A 22,841-nucleotide genomic window follows, 5' to 3' on the forward strand; every position below is an offset into this window, starting at 1 on the left:
TATATATATATATATATATATATATATATATATATATATATATATATATATACAGTATACATTATTTTTTAAATTTTTATATTTTTTGAAAATTATGAATCGATTTAGAATCAAAAGGAATAAGCATAGCCCCAAATTGTTTATAGGGGTGTGACTCTTTGGGCACCAAACAATTCAATCCGATTCCGTTTCCTGATTCGATTCAGAATCGTTTCTCAAAAAATTGACTCTCATTCAACACGATTTTTGGTTTCTGGCAATGTATTATTTTGTATCATAAATATAATGACACTTTTTCAAAACAGGACACAAGTTAAAATGATCCTTCTGGTTGCTTGGAGTTGGCTTAAAAACATATTTTTTTAAATGTATTAAAAATTTTTTTTTACATATATATATTTTTTTTAATAGATTTTTGAAAATTATGAATTGATTTAGAATCGGGAGGAAAAAGAATCGCGATTCGGATGTAAAAATATTTCTTGTGCACCCTTACTTGTTTATAGTAGGGTGTGAATCTTTGGGCATCAAACAATTCGATCTGATTCCAATTCATGGGGGTGACGATTCGATTCAGAATAATTTCTGGAAGAATCGATTCTCGATTCGATTTGGTATCATAATTATACTGAAACCTTTTCAAAACAGGACACAGGCTACGGAAATGTTTATGGTTGCATGGCCTAAATCATATTTTTTTAAATTGCTTCTTATATAAAAAAAAAAAAAAACAAATTAAAAAAAAGTAAATAAAAACAAAAATAAATAAATAAATAAATAAATAATTAAATATATATATATATATATATGTATATATATATATATATATATATATATATATATATATATATATATATATATAATTTTTTTTTTTACAAAAAAATTAATTAATACATATAAAAACAAAAACAAACAAAACAAAACAAACAAACAAACAAAAATGTATATATTCAGAATAATAATTTCTGGAAGAATTGATTCTCGATTCGCAGTGTATTATTTGGTATCATAATTATACTGAAACCTTTTCAAAATAGGACACAGGCTAGGAAAATGTTTATGGTTGCATGGAGATGGCCTAAAACATATATTTTTTAAATTGCTTCTTATATATAAAAAAAATAAAATAAAAATAATAATAAAAAAATATGAAAAATTAAAAATAAAAATAAATATATATATATATATATATATATATATATATATATATATATATATATATATATATATATATATATATATATATATATATATATTTACAAAAAAAATACATTTAAAAACAAAAACAAACAAACAAAAAATATATCTGTATATATATATATATATATATATATATATATATATATATATATATATATATATATATATATATATATATATATATATATATATATATCTGTATATATATATATATATATATATATATATATATATATATATATATATATATATATATATATATATATATATATATATATATATTTTTATTTTTTTTTTTTATTTTTTTTTTTTTTTTTCAAATGGCTTTTGAAAATTATGAATATATTTAGAATCAGGAGGAATATGAATCGCGTTTCAAATGTAAATGTATTTTTTTTGTGCACTCCTACTTGTTCATAGGGGGTGTGAATCTTTGGGCAACTAACAACTTGATCCGATTCTGATTCCTGGGGTGACGATTTGATTCAGAATCATTTCTCGAAGGTTTCTCGCAATGTATTATTTGGTATCAGAATTATAATGGAACTTTTTCAAAACAGGACACAAGTTAGAAGATATCCTTTTGGTTGCATGGTGATTTGCCTAAAGCATATTTCCAAAAAATAGATTCTTAAAAAATACAAAAATAGATTTTTGAAAATTAAGAATCGTTATAGAATGGCGATGAATAAGAATCAATGTAAATTGATTTTTTGTGTGCACCCTACTTGTTTATGTTGACAAATGTGCTGTTTTAGACTGCAATATTGTTCAATGAAGGATACTTGTCTAACTTGTGTGCTATTGTGTGCTTAGCTGTTGTGTAGCTGCTAGCTCCTAGTAGCCTATAGCCTTACCATGTTTACCTTTTTTAAATGACTGGACTAAAATAGGAGAAAAGACCAACCTTGTGTGCTCATTGAAGGACATTTAGATGTTAACTGAGCTTTTACATGCAAGTTGATATCATACGAGACTTTTTTGTTTTGTTTGCTGATATCGGATCAAGACACCCCTGCGATTTTCTGAGGGTGAGACGTACGGAACTGTAAGGAAGTCTGGGTGGGCGAATGACGTTAATGCTTAACTTATAATCTCCGTAAATGATTACATGATGTCTTCCTCAGGTAGCGTGTAAGCTAATCAGTCAGGTGGGGCCTGACAAAGGAAATAACACTGCCCGAGCTTTTGTTTACATTGTGTTGATGTTTACACACCTTCAAATGCAATAATTTCAAGCCATTTGCCTTGCTTTTTTTATTTTTGTATTGAAATAGTATTTTTTTTCCCAGACCTGTAAAGTCCACTCGCACCCTGGACGGGATGTTACTGTGAAATGAGGACTCGGGGAATGTAAATAAATGGAAAGAGTAAGAAAGTTGATTTGTTTGTGAACTTTCCTTGTTTGAGCAGCGAAACAAATGTAACCTGCCATGACCTTTGCCCAGGAGAAAGGAAACTTCCTTCCCTTTTGTCTCTGCGTCTGCATGGATGTGTGGTCTGAGAAGGACCACAGAGTCAAGATGCATCACCCTCAACATCTTTCTTGACATTTGAACTTCTTTACCGAACAGCATGTATTTTTCCACGCAGGCCCTCACACAAAACGCATTGAAGGATGTGGATATCACTTTTACTTCATAAAGAAAAACTACCTTTTTAAAAAAATACATTTTGCACAATATCCACAATTACAAAACCCAAAACCAGTGAAGTTGGCACGTTGTGTAAATCGTAAATAAAAAAAATATTTGCAACCTTTATTCAATTGAATGGACTGCAAAGACAAAATATTCAATGTTCGAACTGAGAAACTAAAATTATTTTGCAAATAATCATTAACTTAGAATTTAATGGCAGCAACACACTGCAAAAAAGTTGGCGCAGGGGCATTTTTACCACTGTGTTACATGGCCTTTCCTTTTAACAACACTCAGTAAACGTTTGGAAACTGAGGAGACCAATTTTTGAAGCTTTGCAGGTGGAATTCTTTCCCATTCTTGCTTGATGTACAGCTTAAGTTGTTCAACAGTCCGGGGTCTCCGTTGTGGTATTTCAGGCTTCATAATGCACCACACATTTTCAATAGGAGACAGGTCTGGACTACAGGCAGACCAGTGTAGTACCCGCACTATTTTACTATGAAGCCACGCTGTTGTTCTCCCAACATTTTTTATCTGTAGAGTGAGGATTATGCCCAGCTCAACGGGGAGCACAAGCGTTGTGCTGAAAGATACAAACATCCCATCAGTCAGCATTCCAGTGAGAGTAGACATTGTTAGTGACGGTTTTGTTATTTTTGTCTATGAAACTTTTAGCACTTAGCTCTTGTGCTACATGATGGTTTAGTGTTTCACTACAGCTGGATCTGCTTAGCACCTGGCTTCTAAAACTTGTAGCTCATCCTCTGTATATTCAGGCTCAAAAATATAAAGTGGATCATCATTTATAGTCATTGTCTGCCAAGATTAGTTGTTGTTGTTGTTGAGGGACGTAGTTTGTTGCTATTGGCTTTGTGAAATCATCGAGCCTAGGAAAGAATGACTAAAGTACTGTAAATATTACATATTATCATGAATGTGCCAGTTACTATGGTTACCACATGTACATACAACCTTGTTGAAGGTTTTTGGCTATTTTTTAAGAGGGCTTTTAAAAGCGGGATAGCTGAATTCCCATTACCTGCATTGTTGGCTGCCTTGTGCAAGCAGTTTTTTTTACTATTTAAAAGGCACAGAAAATGGTTTTTTTTGGTCCAACATGGGGTTTGTGGATGATGGGCATAATTCTAACAAAAATGTAGTTTTCCTTTGGGGACTCTAATACATAGGTCGATAAACGCTAAGCAGAGGGATTTATTCAAATAGAGAAAACAGGCTCAGCTTTGTGTTCTTGGGCAGTGTTTGTTAATCCTAGGGCCCATTTTTGGCAGTAATGACAATATCAAACAAACAGAAGAAGTCTGGAGCTAAAGTCATAGAGAAGTTTATTAAGCACAAAAAATATAACTAAAATTGTGAAGCTGTTTTCATTTGCACTTTAATTGTATTGACAGTTTATTTAAGAAACATATATAATCGTGTGAATGCTTAATGCTTTGGTTTTCTACACCAATATTCATCTATTTCTTCTTCTTCTTCAATCAATCAACATTTATTTATCCATCCGTCCATTTACTACCGCTTATTAGCTTCGGGGTCGCGGGGGGCGCTGGAGCCTATCTCAGCTGCATTTGGGCGGAAGGCGGTGTACACCCTGGACAAGTCGCCACCTCATCGCAGACATTTATTTATATAGCCCTTAATCACAAGTGTCTCAAAGGGCTGCACAAGCCACAACGACATCAGATCCCACATCAGGGCAAGAAAAAACTCAACCCTATGGGAAACAATGAGAAACCTTTCTTCTTCTTCTCCAGATTTTGGCGCGCTCTACCTTCCACATTTTTCATCCGATTCAAACCGTTCCAACTTCAATCGCGGGCTTTCCCTTGACAAATTCCAAAAATTTCCCAGAATTCTAGGTTTTCCGGGACATTTTTCCCATTCAAAATGAATTGGCCATTTTTCAAACGTTCACCATTTCCACATTTTTCAACCGATTCAAACCACTTCACCTTCAACACATTCCACCATTCTGGAAATTCAAAGTACCTTTTTCCAAGTTCAAAAAAATTCCAGGATTTTCCACAATGCCTGGTTTTCTAAAGCCCTATTTCCACCCTTTTTTTCTGGGAACTACTCATCCCACATTTTTGAACCCACTTGAACCGTTGTTTTTTGATCTGGAAACATTCCCGGTTTTCCGAAATTCCTGGAATTCCGTAATACCATTTCTCAATTCAACATGTTACTACTTCAACATTTCTCGACCGATTTGAAAAATTCCAACACCAACCATTACAACTTATTCAGACCATTCAAGTTTTTTACCATTTTGAAAAAAATTCCCGCTTTCCCCAACTTTTTGGGAAATTCCCATTGAAATCAATGGGACATTCTTCAAAGTTCTACAACTCTAACATTTTTCATCTGATTCAAACGGTTCCAACTTCAAAATATTCAGCCTGTTTGGGAATTGTGTCTTCTTCAACATTTCTAAAAACATTGCAGGATTTCAGTTTAGCTTCAGCATTGGAGCATTCACACGCAATTCCTTCAGGAATTGCCTCATCTAGTATTATTTACTATTTTAGTTAGAATTAATTTATTTGAGCACTATGTAATTTTATGAACATATATTTTTTTGTCTTTTATTTGCAGTATTTTTAATGAATACTTATTTTTGTAATCCGCCTGACTGAAGCCTTGATAATAATCTTTGTTATTAACACATGCTTTTATATCATTTCACAAGGTTTGTCCTGTTCAACAGTAAGTAGGTTAGATGTATTTTTTTAATATGATTGAAATTAAGAGTACGATTACTAATTCAGGGTTCATATTTGAGTGGACCCCAGGCCCATCTGTAGTGGAAATGTTGGGGCCTGAGGTCAAAAAGGTTAAGAACCCCTCTAAGTGTTTAACTTCATGTTTAAAATAAGCCGCAGATCAATAATAAATGAGCAATGGGCTCTAAAAGAATACCTCTGTCACTATAGCAACAAGGATGTGAGTGTGGATGAGCACAGTGTCGGACCTCTGGTCAGGCACCTGTTTAAACTTCCTCCACCTGAATCTGTTTGCTTTAGGTCAGTGAAGGCATCGCCACATAACCTTATACAAGCAAGTCACACTTCTACAATGCAACCATGCAGTCCCAAATGAGGTCTGCATGGACTGCATGACCCCCCCTCCCAGCCCCACCTGTCAACGTTTGCAAATAGGGTAAAAAAGGAAGGCAAATATGGATGCCGATTGTCGCTTCGATGGGATAATTATTTTTCATGAAAGAACAAAAATACCTGAACTAGAGGGTGCTGGTAAAGTAGGGCAAAATACAAAACCCAAAACCGGTGAAGTTGGCACGTTGTGTAAATGGTAAATAAAAACAAAATACAATTATTAGCAAATCCTTTTCAACTTATATTCAACTGAATAGACTGCAAACACAAGATACTTAACGTTTGAACTGGAAAACTTTGTTATTTTTTGCAAATATTAGCTAATTTGGAATTTGATGCCTGCAACGTGTTTCAAAAAAGCTGTCACAAGTGGCAAAAAAGACTGAGAAAGTTGAGGAATGCTCATCAAACACTTATGTGGAAGATCCCACAGGTGAACAGGCTATTTGGGAACAAGTGGGTGCCACGATTGTGTATAAAAGCAGCTTCCATGAAATGCTCAGTCATTCACAAACAAGGATGGGGCAAGGGTCACCACTTTGTGAACAAATGCCTGAGCAAATTGTTTAACAACAACATTTCTCAACCAGCTTCTGCAAGGAATTTAAGGATTTCATTATCTAAGGTCTGTAATATGATCAAAAGGCTCAGAGAATCTGGAGAAACTACTGCACGTAACATTGAATGCCCATGACCTTTGATCCCTCAGGCGGTACTGCATCAAAAACTGACATCAGTGTGTAAAGGATATCACCACATGGGCTCAGAAACACTTCAGAAAACCACTGTCAGTAACTACAGTTTGTCGCTACACCTGTAAGTCCAAGTTAAAACTCTACTATGCAAAGCAGAAGCCATTTATCAACAACACCCAGAAACGCCGCAAGCTTCGCTGGGCCCGAGCTCTTCTGAGATGGACTGATGCAAAGTGTTCTGTGGTCTAACGAGTCCACATTTCAAATTGGTTTAGAAACTGTTGACGTTGTGTCCTCTGGACCAAAGAGGAAAAGAATCATCAGGACTGTTATAGGCGCAAAGTTGAAAAGCCAGCATCTGTGATGGTATGGGGGTGTATTAGTGCCCAAGGCATGGGTAACTTACATATCTGTGAAGGCAACATTAATGCTGAAAGGTACATACAGGTTTTGGAGCAACTTTGTTGCCATCATATGTTTTTTGCAATGTGTTGCAGCTACTAAATTCAAAGTTGATGATTATTTGCAAAAGAAAATTAAGTTTACCAGTTCGAACAATAAATATCTTGTCTTTGCAGTCTATTCAATTGAATATAAGTGGATAATGATTTGAAAATCATTGTATTCAGTTTTTATTTACGAATTACACATGTGCCAAATTGATTGGTTTTGGGTTTTGTACGTCAGTTTCATGGGGAAAACAGGAGGGTTGACAAGTATGCACAGCCCGTGAGATAAATGTTACTGGAAAAAGTACTTGTGTCCCATGAAAAAGACAGTTTTATCCCATTTGCATTACTATTGCATGTCTGAGAGAATGACAATGTTGTATTTTACATTTTTAACTGCAGTATATAACAGAAGTGAAGTACACAGTGGATTTTTTTCACGGGACAATACTATAGGACAGAGCTGGGCAAAATTTGGCCCACGGGGCACATGCGGCCCGTTAAGATTTTCAATCAGGCCCGCCAGACGTTCTACTTACATTTTTTTAGACCTTTAACATCAAAACTGTAGCCGCCATTATGATGTTTTTAAATGGCCGTAAGTCTTGAACTATAGAAAGTATTTCAATGATTGAAATCTGCGCTTTTGTGTGTTATAGGAGTTGTTACGGTAATCTACGTCACAGCAGCTCAGACCAGGTTTTTGAAGAGATCTCAGAACCTTTAATATATATCAGCAACCTATCATTTCCATCCATCCATCCATTTTCTACCGCTTATTCCCTTTGGGGTCGCGGGGGGTGCTGGAGCCTATCTCAGCTACATTCGGGCGGAAGGCGGGGTACACCCTGGACAAGTCGCCAGCTCATCGCAGGGCCAACACAGATAGACAGACAACATTCACACTCACATTCACACACTAGGGCCAATTTAGTATTGCCAATCAACCTATCCCCAGGTGCATGTTTTTGGAGGTGGGAGGAAACCGGAGTACCCGGAGGGAACCCACACAGTCACGGGGAGGACATGCAAACTCCACACAGAAAGATCCCGAGCCTGGGATTGAACCCACGACTACTCAGGACCTTCGTATTGTGAGGCAGACGCACTAACCCCTCTGCCACCGTGCTGCCCCAACCTATCATTTCAAACAAGCAAATTCCCAGATAAAATTAAAATAGCAAAAATCGTACTGATATATAAGACTGGAGACAAACACCAGTTACCAAACTACAGACCTGTTTCTCTACTTCCACTATTTTCTAAAATCTTTGTAAAACTGTTTAATAACAGATTAAACAAATTCATAAATAAAAACAAAACACTAACAGACAACCAATACTGACACAGAGCCAACATCTCAACATCAATGGCATTAATCAAAATCACAAATGCAAAAAATGTGCTGCTGCAGTGTTTATGGATTTAACAAAAGCATTTGACACAATTAATCATAGCATCTTAATAAACACATTATAATGGTATGGAATCAGACGGTTGGTATTAAACTGGATTAGAAGCTACATAACTAACAGGAAGCAATAAGTGAAGATAGGCGAACACTTTTATAGAGCTGAAAATATTTTGTGGCATACCTCAAGGATCAATACTTGGACCAAAATTGTTTAATCTCTATATAAATGACATTTGTAAAGTTACAAATGACTTAAAGTTAGTATTAATTGCAGATTATACAACTGTGTTTTGTTCAGGAGCGAACACACAGAGGCTATTACAAATAATAACAGAATAAATGAACAAATTAAAAAGATGGTTTGACAAAAACAAACTATCTTTAAATCTCAATAAAACTAAAATAATGCTATTTGGTAACAGTAGAAGAGAAAGTTAAACACAAATACAAATAGACGGAGTAGACATTGAAAGGGTAAAAGAAAACACATTTTTGGGTGTAATAATAGATGATAAAATGAACTGGAAATCTCATGTAAAAAATATACAACATAAAGTAGCAAGAAATGTAGCAAGAAATGAATAAAGCAAAACATGTTCTGGACCAAAAATCACTTCATATTCTCTACTGCTTGCCAGTGTTACCATATCTGAGTTGTTGTGTAGAAATATGGGAAACAACTACAAAAGTACACTTCATTCATTAACGGTCTTACAAAAAAGATCAATTAGAATAATACATAATGGTGGATATAGAGAATATGCAAACCCTTTATTTATTGAATCACGATTATTGAAATTCAATGATGTGGTGCGTTTGAAAACTGCTAAAATTATGTATAAAGCAAACTATAACCTGCTACTCAAAAATGTACAACAATTCTTCTCAACAAAAGAAGAGAAATATAACCTTAGAGGATATCTAATTTAAAACATTTGTGTGCTCGTACAACACTTAAAAACCTTTAGTATGTGCAATTAAAACTTGAAATGGATTGACAAAGAAATCAAACAAAGCACTAATATGATCCAGTTTAAGAGACTGTTCAAACTACAAGTGTTCACAAAGTACACAGAACAAGAATTATGATGAATATCTTGAACCCTTTTTTAAATTTATTTAAATAAAGCCAATAATGCCATTTTTTGTGGTACCCTTTATTTAGAAAAGTATCAAAATACACTTTGGTACCGGTACCAAAATATTGGTATCAAGACAACCCTAATGCAGTGTTACTATTTGAGTGGGTCCCGGTGCCCCTCTGTAGTGGATATGTTGGGCCCCCGGGTCAAAATGGTTCAGAACCCCCTGCCGTAAACTTCGACTGTACAGCATTATTGAGTATTTTTACAGGACCTGTCAATCAAAAATAACTGACAGTTGTTACATGAAGTGACATTGACCTTTCATGCATGCGACTTCAGATGAGTATTAATTGTGTGAATGCTCCAAAGCATTTACACATATGGTTTTCTACACCAAAATTATTAATTTTACATTTTTCATCCAATTGAAACCGTTCTAACTTCAAACTTTTCAGCCTATTCGGGAATCGTGGGCTTTCCCTTGAAAAATTCCCAAAATTCCCCGATTTACAGGTTTTTTGGGACATTTTTCCCATTCAAATTTAATTGGCCATTTTTCAAGCTTCCACCATTTCCACATTTTTCAACCGATTTAAACCATTCTACCTTCAACATATTCCACTCATCTTGGAAATTTAAACTATCGCTTTTCCAAGTTCAAAAACATTCCAGGAATTCCCAGAATTTCCAGTTTTCCAAATCCTATTTTCACCCTTTTTTCTGTCGACTACTCCTTCCACATTTTTCAACCCACTTCAACCGTTCCACTGTCAAAACATTCCTCTTAATCAGGACAAAAAACGAATTGTTTTTGAACTGGAAAAATTCACGGTTTCCGGAAATTCCAGGAATTCCGTAATACCATTTCTCAATTAAAAATTGTACTACGTCAACATTTCTCGACCGTTTTGAAAAAATTCAACACCAAACATTTCAACTCATTCAGAACATTCAAGTTTTTTTCACCATTTTCAAAAACGATCCTGCTTTTCCTGAAATCCCCACATTTTCATGAAATTCCCATTGAAATCAATGGGACATTTTTTTAAGTTCCAAAACTCCTACATTTTTCATCCGATTCAAACCGTTTCAACTTCAAAGAATTCAGCCTCTTCCGGAATTGTGTGCTCTACTTCAACAATTATTTTAAAAATCCCGGATTTCATTTTTCAACCTTTTCAACCTATTCAAACTATTCCAACATCAACACATTCCACTCATCTTGGACATTCAAACGAACACTTTCCCAAGTTCCAAACCAAAATCCGTTTTCCTGGAAATTCAAACTCTTCAACATTCAAACTATTCTTACATTCATACTACATTCTGTTAGCATTTCACTTCAACTTCAGCATTGGAGCATTCACACGCAATTCCATCAGGAATTGGCTCATCTAGTTATACATAATATTGGATATTATTAATTATACATCATATTGGATATCATTCCTTTATATGCTGACGCCGCGGGTGCAAGCGGTAATACCTTGTAATTCTGTGCAACACACCAGCAGGACAATAGACAGAGCTGGATGATGTAGTTGCCATTTAACGACTTAAACCGCCTTTGCCAATCAACTCCAGTGCCACAAAACGCACTTACTTGGCTGGCAGGCCACTTTATAGCAGCAAACAAACGTGTTTGTCACGGCCAGCAGGTCGTGCTTTGTTCAAGCTGCCTGGGACACATTTGACCGGTTAAGCTCTATATACCGCCAAACTGCAGGGGATCATGCGGGAGGGGAAAGCAAAACACACACACACACACACACACACACACACACACACACACACACACACACACACACACACACACACACACACACACACACACACACACACACACACACACACACACACACACACACACACACAATGTGTTTCTAAGGAGACAAAAAAACAAACCTTGCCCAAAGCAGTTGGAGTAGAGCGGGCAGCGTGAGGTGAGAAAAAGGTGGCAACATATGACCTGCAGATGAAATAAAAGAAAAAAACTGTTTATTGTAAGTGTCCAGTAATAACCAAAATATAAACATGCATGATTTGAGTTTTCCCTTTAACTAATTTGGGTAAACATTACTATAGCCCGATAACAGCGGTAATCATAAAGATGAAAGGATCGTTGTTACTGATATTATCACTAATAAATGGCTTATTATGGGCCTGCTGCAAGGCAAGCACCCATACACATGATATGCTAGCAATTTGGCTAATTTTATTCACTTACACCTAAAAATCATGGCTTTTTTAAAATACTTTTAGAAGTATGCTAACCTTTTGTATGTTATTGTGCCAACATTAGTTTTCTAACCTTTTACGCTAGCGTTTCAGCTCATTTTGAGCATTTAAACCTAAAATGAATGGGTTTTGAGACTTGTCTCCATTTTGCAAGTATAATCCCTGTTCCTGTTATAAGTAACAAGCTAACATTAGCATTTTATAAGGTTTTATGCTAGCTTTTAGCTAAGTTTGTATGTTTAAACCTAAAAATGTTGATGTTTGAAGTATGCTAACTTCTCCAATATTAGCATGTGAATGTTTTATGCTAGCATTTCAGTTAATTGTATTCCTATAAAGCTAAAAATCATGGCTTTTGAGAATCTTAGAAGTATGCTAACTTTTTCTGTTATTTTGCCAACATTAGCATGCTAATGTACTTCACATCGTAAATGAGACGGCGTGGCGAAGTTGGGAGAGTGGCCGTGCCCACAACCTGCGGGTTCCTGGTTCAATCCCCACCTACTACCAATGTAGGATTATGTGATACATTTATCATAGGAGGAAAATACAAAATATAATAATACATTATGATTAACATTATGATCAGTTCTCTCCTGGTTATCGACTTTAAACCACTGCTTTCAACTTCAACTGAGGGTCTTTGAATACACCACAGTTATGACAAATGAGATGCAAAAGGGAAACTCATGCATAACTTTCTCCTCAGCCAGGGGTTTCCTAACCATTTTGACCTGGGGGCCCAACGTTTCCACTAGAGAGGGGCCCAGTGCCTACCCAAAAATGAACACTGAATTAGTCATCTTATTCTTGACTTTAATCGTATTGCAAAATTATGTCTATCCTACTTATAATTTAACAGTTGTTAAGATTGTTACCAATACTTAGTTCAAGCTGATTACACAATACATATTATACGAATATACTGCAAAAGAATGGACTCATAAAATTACACAGAGCTAAAGTAAATGAATTCTGACTAATAATAATAATAATAATATGTTTCCTAAATAAACAATCAATAAAATTAAAGTGCATATGAAAATACTGCTTCACCACTTTAGTCATATTTTTTTGCGCTTAACACCTCTATGACTTTAGCTTCAGACTTCTTCTGTTTGTTTGATATTGTCATTACTGCCACACGTAGTGGAAAAGTGTATTACAGTTGAGTACTGCTGCTGCCCATACGGACCACAGCTGAAAAACTACATTTTTGGCGGGCCTTTAGTGTGTTTCTTAGCCCTATGGTTAAAAATCATATAGACTTAGTGTATTTCTACCTTTTGTCTCATCCTTGTTCAACATTGCTGGTGTGAATGCTTAAAGGTGAGCTTTGATGAGTGAAGAGCTCATGCTTGGTTCGCCCAGGTGGAACAAACTATTTAGTATTTTTGATAGACTTAAACAAACTTTATTGATTTTTTTTTTTTTAGTAGTAGTTGGTAATCTAAGACGTTCTTAGTTTGAGCCAAGCAACCGTGTTACTGAGCTTTGATGGAACATGCTTTATCAGTATAAACCCTAATTTTTTTTATTACTTATATTGAATTTTTAATTATTTAAAAACTGTAAAAACGGTTCATATAGTTTAAATAAGGTTTGATTTTTTGTATTTGAGGCAAATTGATGCACTTCAAATCTTTTCTGTAACAGACTCAAAAACAATGTTAATAAAGTTATTCTTTGTTGTAAGTTGATATATATTTCTTTATTTTTTCTTTTCGGTTTCTTCCATGTTAATATGAGTATACAATATTATGCAGAGGCGTACTTATTACAATTGTATAGACAAATGATAGTGAAGTGAAGTTAATTATATTTATATAGCGCTTTTCTCTAGTGATTCAAAGCGCTTTACATAATGAAACCCAATATCTAAGTTACATTTTAAACCAGTGTGGGTGGCACTGGGAGCAGGTGGGTAAAGTGTCTTGCCTAAGGACACAACGACAGTGACTAGGATAGCGGAAGCGGGAATCGAACCCGGAACCCTCAAGTTGCTGGCACGGCAACTCTACCAACCGAGCTATGCCGCCCCTTGTGTTCAGTTACACTATGTGTAACTGAACCCTAATACTTTCGTAGAGGCACACTAGGTTATGTAGTTACACAATCGTATTATTATTATTTTAATTTTATTATTAGATGGGAAAAAAATACAACCGTAAAAATATAAGAAAAAAAAGGGCAAAAAAATCGATACGCAATGACAAAAAAGCTGAAATATTTAATTAAAAATATACGGCCCTTGGTGGAAAAAAACGTTTAGACACCAAAATATTAGAAACTCTCTCAAAAAAAAGAAGAAATATACTTACTTACTTAGTAAAATATATAATAATAATAAATAATAACTTAAGAACTGATGTGGAAAAATTTAAACAATAATAAACACTGTTACATTTTATTTTTATTATTATTTTTTATTGTATTTTAACATAGGAAAAACAACAACATTAAAAATGTAAGAAAAAAAGATTGAAACAATTAATGAGAAAAAGTTGAAATGTTCTAATAATTAATAGTAATAATATACTTAGCTGACACAATATCTGTTCTTAGCATATTTATTCTAAATAAAAAATATCAATATGGCCGCCACATACTTTGACTTTTCAGATATATATTTCTTAATTTTTTATTTTCTGTTTCTTCCATTTTAATATAAGTACACAATGTTATGCAGAGGTGTACTTAATACAATTTTATAGACAAATGATACGACAGTTGGGGAGGGCTGCAAAATGTTGTTTTTTCCCTCGTGGGAAATAATTGAGAGGCACTGGGTTGGGGACACGGTGACCTAATACTAAAATATGAAGTGCAATATACTTTTATAGTTTTACAACAAGAGCAGTGAGAATAAATGGTTTTGAGGAACATAATGATTGGACTCAATAAGCAATAACTTGTGAGATAAATTACAGACACCACTATGCAACCTAAATTTTTATCAATAACGTTAATTAGTATCAATCATTAATAATAATAATTATTATTTATTTATTGTTTATTTATGTAGATAACATTTATTTACTTACTCTTTTATTCGCTGTTGTGTTACGGATTGAGTACAAACAAAAATGTTTTAGAAATTGTATGAAACAAAAAGGGGTAAATACACCCTTTCCAAAAAGTAAGAATATCATGGAAACATTTATTTATTCCCATAATTCAATTTAAAACATTAAACTTCCATAGATTATAGATTTGGAGCCACAACTGAAATGATTTCAAGTAAAGATCCAGAAAGAGTGGAATGAGGCGGGAGTCGCACCTTCAAAAACCACCACATCAGACCATATTGTGATTGATTTGATGTGATCCGAATTTCCTTTTTTGTCCGCAAAAACTGAGAAGTAAATGGTGATTTCTTCACAGTATTCTCATTTTTTGGAATCCTGTTTTCGTGGGTTTCATGAGCTGGAAGCCCAAATGATGTACACATAAACAACAAAAATACTTGAAATCCTTTAAGTTGTGGGCCAAGAATCTATAATCTACGGAAGTTTAACGTTTTGAATGGTATTATGGGAATAAATACACTTTTCAATGATATTCACATGTTTTGGAAATGGTCTGTATTATTAAATAGATCTGGTTCTGCCCACTCCTTTTCGGACATGTGGTAATGAGAAACTGGGAATTGTAATCATAGTCAAAATAAACTAACACCAAGTGACCTAAACGATCATCATCAAAAAGCCAAATATGTCAGTTGCATACTGTGACGTCACGCACCGTGGGCGCTATGTCGGGTTTTCTCCCAATTGACTTCCAACTGTGGACACGTTTGTAAAACAAAACAAAAAAAACAGAAAAAAAACCCTAAACTGTGCTGGTGCACATATGGAGGTGGCAGGTGACACGCGGGAGCGCGCATCCCCTCGCGCCTTTTAGCCCATTTAGCGCCACGGCGGCCTTCACACGGTGGCGCAATCCACGCTCCTTGTTGACGGAGGAGAATATTTATTAGTACATTATTTACACCATCACCTAATCATTATTGATCGGCTGCTTTTTTTTTTAAAGCGGGCAAACTTTGACACAAAAGCCATTGTTTTTTGTTTTTCACACAGTGTGCATTTGTCACCAGTGGAAACCAAGACGCGGAGGGAAGCGGTGCGAAAGAGGGCGCGCTTAATGAGAAAAAAAGAAAAAAAAGGTGAGGCTGCCAATCACAGAGGAGGATGCTTCCCGCCACACTGTGCGCCCGTGCTACTATTTAGAGTCAGGTGCGTCCTGCTGCAGAAGACATGACGACACGACACGAGGAGCAAGAAGAGCTGCCCTCATCGAGCATGCAGCAAATAAATGGGTGAGCAACATCCTTCATGTTGGCTTCAATTTTTGTCGGTCACGTGAACTTGTGCCACGCTATCCCACGCAGACACATTCAGCCAGCAATCCATAGAACAGGCGTGTCAAACTCGTTTTCATTGAGGGCCACATCGCAGTCAGAGGGCCGCTTTTAACAGTGAATAATATACAGTATGAATAGAATATAAAACATGTGTATAAATGTACAAAACCAATATTATTAATATTAGTAATACTTGCAGGTTTTTTTTCTTCTTACAGGATATAAAATGTAAAAATACATGGAATTAAATTAAATGGAATGAAAAACTGTACCACTGTTTTTTTTAACGTAAAAATTCATGCAAGTGTTTTGTGTATTATAGTGTATTACAGGGGTGTCAAAGTCAAGGTCAAGGTGTATTACGGGAGTGTCAAAGTCGAAGTCCGCGGGCCAGATGAAATATCATCCTCCAGGATGATATTTCATTAGTATTAGAACCGGCCCGCAAGCTACAGCCGCCTGCTGCTGTTTTGCACGCACCAATACTCCATCAGTGTTGGAGCTAGGAATTTTCAAGTCATAAAAATGGGGTCCCACAGTACATTTTTGAGGTCCCACTTTTTTTGTAAGCGTTTTGAAAACAAATGATAAATGTATGCATGATCCTGTTATATCTCACATTCTATATTGTGTTTTGGAAAAAGGTTGTCACAAACATAACCTGATTCATTAAAAAAAAAAAATACAAAAGAAAACACATTTTTATACATATGTAAATGTATTCAGTTATAAACATTCATTGACTTTCTTTTTTCCTTCATGGATCTAAACTTTACTGTATTTTTTTCTATATTTTTATTGTAATATTTTCAAAATGTGTTTGTTCTATTTTTGACCAAAGTAAGTATTGAGTATGAGTATTTTTTTGTTTTAATGCCATGATTTTAATAGGCTGTCTGCACAGATTTTCTTCCATTCGGCCACTGAGCTAAAATGAGTTGGACACCCCTGCTTTAGAGTAACATGCATCCAAATATTTAATTGAAATAGAGTATTCAGTAAAAAACACACAAGTACTGAGTAACTGGTGAGTAACTTCTGGCTTATTTAGTAGTTATTTTAATGGAACTTGTACTGCAACTGTAGTTGGTGTGTGTTACATGGACTACACAAGATACACATTTTACACTCACTTATGACGTTATAACATGGCTAATGTTAGCATTTGCTAGCTAAAACATAAAAAAAAAAGTCTACAACTACAGCATGTTGTCTCTAGTTGGAAGTGCACTTCGTGTAGGCTAATATGTGATCATTTCTACTGACACACATGATGATATAAATGTTATTTTTCATACTTTGTAAGTAAACTTTGAAAAGTTATGACGTCATGTCACGTTTTACAGTGTTGAGCACGGTCATGTGACTGCCAGGCTCTGTTTGATTGGCGTAAGGGAGTCAAAGGTCACTGGTGCTTACGTTGGACTGGTTAAACAGAAAAGTCTCTTTAACGAGCTAAATGAATATGTCTTTGCAAGTGGTAATAAACAGAACATAAATACATTTATTGATATGAATAAATATAGCGATCAGAGTGGAGCTCAACCAGGGGTGTCACACTTGTTTTCATTGAGGGGCCACATCGCAGCGAGGGCCCAATGTAACACTGAATATATGAATATGAATGTATAAGGATTCGCCTCTTGATATTATTAAGTATTGCCTATGCATTTTATTATTTTATATATATATATATATATATATATATATATATATATATATATATATATATATATATATATATATATATATATATATATATATATATATATATATAATTTTTATTTATTTTTTAAGTACACTAAAAAAATATGTACATTTTGCGGTAAAAATGGCAGCTCAATTGACAGCATTTTACTGTAAATAGAAAAAAACGCTACCTGTTTTTTACTGTAAACTTTTACTGAATTTTACCATGAATGGATAAACATTTGCACTGTTTTTACTGCACAATTTTACAGCGTTTTACCATGGATGGAAAAACAGAAGCAATGTATTTTTACTTAAAAATTATACAGCATTTTACCATGAATGGAAATACAGTAGCCCTGTTTTTACGGATACATTTTTACAGGATTTTAATATGAATGGAAAATAGGTAGCACTGTTTCTTGCTGTAAAATTATACAGCATTTTACCATGAATGGAAAAACAGAGCACTGTTTTTCACGGTGAAATTTTACAGCATTTTACCATGAAAGGAAAAACAGTACCACTGGTTTTTTTTCTACTGTAAAATTATACAGCATTTTACCACGAACAGAAAAACAGTAGCGCTGTTTTTTAATGTTACATTATGCAGCATTTTACCATAAGGAAAAACAGCAGCTCTGTTTTTTAATGTAAAATTTTACAGCATTTTACCATGAAAGGAAAAACAGCAGCACTGGGTTTTTTTTTACTGTAAAATTATACAGCATTTTACCATGAAAAGAAAAACATTAGCACTGTTTTTTAATGTTAAATTATACAGCATTTTACCATGAAAGGAAAAACAGTAGCATTGTTTTTTAATGTAAAATTTTACAGCATTTTACCATCAATGGAAAAACAGTAGCACTGTTTTTTTACGGTGAAAAATTACAGCATTTCACCATGAATGAAAAACAGTAGCACTACTTTTTTTTATGGTAACATTTTACAGCATTTTACCATAAATGAAAAAAAGTAGAACTGTTTTTTACGGTAACATTTTACAGCATTTAACCATAAATGGACAAACACTAGCACTGTTTTTTCCTGTAAAATTTTACAGCATTTTACTAACAATGGAAAAACAGTAGCACTGTTTTTACTGTAAATTTTTTACAGCATTTTAACATGAATCTTAAAACATTAGCACTGTTTTTACTGTAAAATCATACAGCATTTTACCATGAATGGAAAAACAGTAGCACTGTTTTTTACGGTAAAGTTTTACAGCATTTTACCATGAAATATTTAAAAAAGGTTTAGTTAGTTTAATAAAAAATAAAATAACACTAACTGAATTAATTTAAACAATTAAAACAACCATAATAAACATTGTTCAATGTGTAACTGAACATTGACATTTTCATACAGGCATAATTATTGACACACTAGGTAATGCAGTTACACAATTGTATTAATATTATTATTTTTACTTTATTCTTACATGGGGAAAAAAAACCTGAAAATGTAAGAACAAAGAACAAAAAAATTAGTATGTATTGAGAAAAAGCTGAAATGTTCTAATAATAACAATATACATAGCTGACACAATATCTGTTTTTAGAATCATTTTTTTAAAATAAAAAAAATACCAAAATGGCCCCCACATACTTTACTTTTCCTTGGTGGAAACAGTTTAGACACCCCTGATGTAAACTATTAGAAACTCTCAAAATAAACATTTAATAAACCTCAAATAATATAAAGAAAGTTTAGTTAGTTAAATTAAAATAAAATATTAACTTATGAATGAATTTGAAAAATTAAAACAACCATAATAAACACTGTTAAATGTGTAACTCAACCTTAATATATTCGTACAGGCAGAATTCTTCACACACTTGGTTATGCAGTTACACGATCGTATTATTATTATTAATTTATTTTTACATGGGGGAAAAAACAACAGTAAGAGCAAAAAAATCGGTATGTAATGTGAAAAAGCTGAAATGTTTATTTAAAAATATCAATATGGCCCCCGCATACTTTGACTTAATCAGTATGCAGCCCTTGGTGGGGAAAATACGTTTAGACCAAAATATTAGAAACTCTCAAAATAAAAATGAAATATACTTAAAATATAAACAAAGTTGAGTTAGTAAAATAAAAAATAAAATAACTTATGAACTGAACAATAAAAACCATAATAGACAATGTTAAATGTTATTTTTTATTATAATTTTTCATTGTATTTTTACATAGGAATTTTTTTTTTTAAATTTAAGAAAAAATATTGAAAAAATCGGTATGTAATGAGAAAAAGCTGAAATGTTCTAATAATTAATAGCAATAATTTGCTTAGCTGACACAATATCTGTTCCTAGCATCTTATTGTTTTATATAAAAAATATCAATATGGCCCCCGCATACTTTGACTTTTCAGTATGCGGCCCTTGGTGTAAATGTTTTTTGGACCTCCCTTAACTTAAGTATCAAAAGTATAGATATTTTGATTTGATAATCGATATTAGAGCGTAAAGATATGATATCGGCGGTATTGATTTTTCAGTATCAATCCGCACATCACTAGTTTTGGCAAATTTGTGCAATTCTAACATTTGTGCAATTCTAACATTTGTGCACATGCATGCAGAACCACGACAATGACGACAATGAAGCCAGAGGCCGCGAGAAAGAAAAGAAACGACCCTTTCCAGGTAATAGAAACACAAAATGTTGTTGTGTTGGTTTCCAACGTTACCGAGCTGCAGGGCTGTGACAGTGTGGCAGTGTCCTGCTGCAGGCTGGGTCCTTTGATTGACAGCCGTCAGCTGCACTCTCCTCACTGCTGCTGCCGACGACACCTCATCTCATACACACTCTCTCTCTCTCACACACACACACACACACACACACACACACACACACACACACACACACACACACACACACACACACACACACACACACACACACACACACACACACACACACACACACACACACACACACGCACACACACACACACACACACACACACACACACACACACACACACACACTGCCTGCACCATGTTAGTGACTGGTTGGGAGGCAGTGTAATGTTAGCTGATGTTGCTACGTACCGTCAGCTCACACTGCTCTGCTGCCCCAACAGTTACACTTTCACTTTAAGACACTATGTTGGGTTTATGGACATTTATAATAATAATCAGCTTTATTGGCCAGTTATGTTCAACACACAAGGAATGTGACTTGACTGTGCTCTCTTTGTTCAATGCAAACAATAAATATAAAAAAATACTTAAATAACCAACATGTGCAAGGCTAATAATATAACAGTGCATTGGTGAATTGAGCAAAAGGACGATGAAGATGAGTTAGTACATTCCCAGTGACAGATTATTTTAATCTACGATGTGACTGCTAGCGTTGATCAGAGGAGTGATAGTCTGATCTTTTGATATGAATATACTTTTCTATTTCATAGTGTAAAATGTGTCAAGCTTACAGATCTGGCTTGCCACATCATTTAATGTGGCCTCGCCTGCGAAAGCCTTGAAATAATATAAAAGTATCTTATCTTTTTTTACTAAAAGTTATTTCAATTTTGACAGAGAAAAAAATATGTATAATATAAATATTATATATGTAATTAAGTTATGTTGGAAGAGGAAGAGGCCCTCTCTAAACTGTTCCCACAAGGTTGGGAGCATGGAATTGTCCAAAATGTTTTGGTATCCTGGAGCATTCAAAGTTCCTTTCACTGAAACTAACTAACCAACTCCTGAAAAACAACCCCACACCATAATTCCTCCTCCGCCAAATTTCACACTTGGCACAATACAGTCCGAAATGTAGCGTTCTCCTGGCAACCTCCAAACCCAGACTCGTCCATCAGATTGCCAGATGGAAAAGCATGATTCATCACTCCAGAGAAGACGTCTCCACTGCTCTAGAGTCCAGTGGCGACGTTCTTTACACCACTGCAACCCACGCTTTGCATTGGACTTGGTGATGTATGCTTTAGATGCAGCTGATCAGCCATGGAAACCCATTCCATGAAGCACTCTGCGTACTGTACGTGGGCTAATTGGAAGGGCACATGAAGTTTGGAGCTCTGTAGCAACTGACTGTGCAGAAAGTCTTTGCACTATGCACTTCAGCATCCGCTGACCTCTCTCTGTCACTTTACGTAGCCTACCACTTGGTGGCTGAGTTGCTGTTGTTCCCAAACTCTTCCATTTTCTTATAACAAAGCAGACAGTTGACTTTGGAATATTTAGGAGCGAGGAAATTTCACAACTGGATTTGTTGCAGAGGTGGCATCCTATGACAGTTCCACGCTGGAAATCACTGAGCTCCTGAGCGCGGCCCATTCTTTCACAAATGTTTGTAGAAACAGTCTCCATGCCTAAGTGCTTGATTTTAAACACCTGTGGCCGGGCCAAGTGATTAGGACACCTTATTCTCATCATTTGGATGGGTGGCCAAATACTTTTGGCAATATAGTGTATATATTTGTAATCTTTTAAACCTTAATATAATCTAATAATGCAACACATATCATTATATATTTGTAATCTTTTAAACATAATCTAATAATGCAACAAATATAAATATATTAAAAAATATATTTTTGACCTTAATTTTATCTAATAATGCAACAAATATAAATATTATACTTTTTAAATCTTTTAAACCTTAATTTTATCTTATAATGCAACAAATATAAATATTATACTTTTTAAATATGTTAAACCTTAGTATAACCTAGTAAAGCAACCAATATAAATATTGTATTTTAAAAATATTTGAAGCCTTAATCTAATATCGCAACAACTAGTTTTGTTTTTAAAATCTTTTAAACCTTAATATTATCTAATCATGCAACAAATATTATTTTTTGAATCTTTTTCAACCTTATCATTATCTAATAATGCAACAAATATAAATAGAATATATTAAAAAATATATTT

The 22,841-nt window shown here is 34.3% G+C and overlaps 1 protein-coding gene across 4 annotated transcripts in view; it reads left to right on the forward strand.

Annotated features, from left to right (window-relative positions):
* The first annotated feature begins 15,808 nt into the window (after positions 1 to 15,808).
* LOC133652239 (granzyme A-like) overlaps positions 15,809 to 22,841 on the forward strand; it is a 79,016-nt gene continuing 71,983 nt past the window's right edge. For all 4 annotated transcript variants that reach the window (XR_009826550.1, XR_009826551.1, XM_062050757.1 and 1 more), the window contains exons 1-2: positions 15,809 to 16,185; positions 20,516 to 20,579. Coding sequence is in view for 2 of the 4 variants with exons in the window: in XM_062050757.1 (XP_061906741.1) it covers positions 16,124 to 16,185; positions 20,516 to 20,579 (126 nt within the window). In the remaining 2 variants the exon portion in view is untranslated. The remainder of the gene's footprint in view (positions 16,186 to 20,515; positions 20,580 to 22,841) is intronic.

Source organism: Entelurus aequoreus, linkage group LG06 (assembly GCF_033978785.1).
Source record: "Entelurus aequoreus isolate RoL-2023_Sb linkage group LG06, RoL_Eaeq_v1.1, whole genome shotgun sequence".
NCBI classification, from domain to species: domain Eukaryota; kingdom Metazoa; phylum Chordata; class Actinopteri; order Syngnathiformes; family Syngnathidae; genus Entelurus; species Entelurus aequoreus.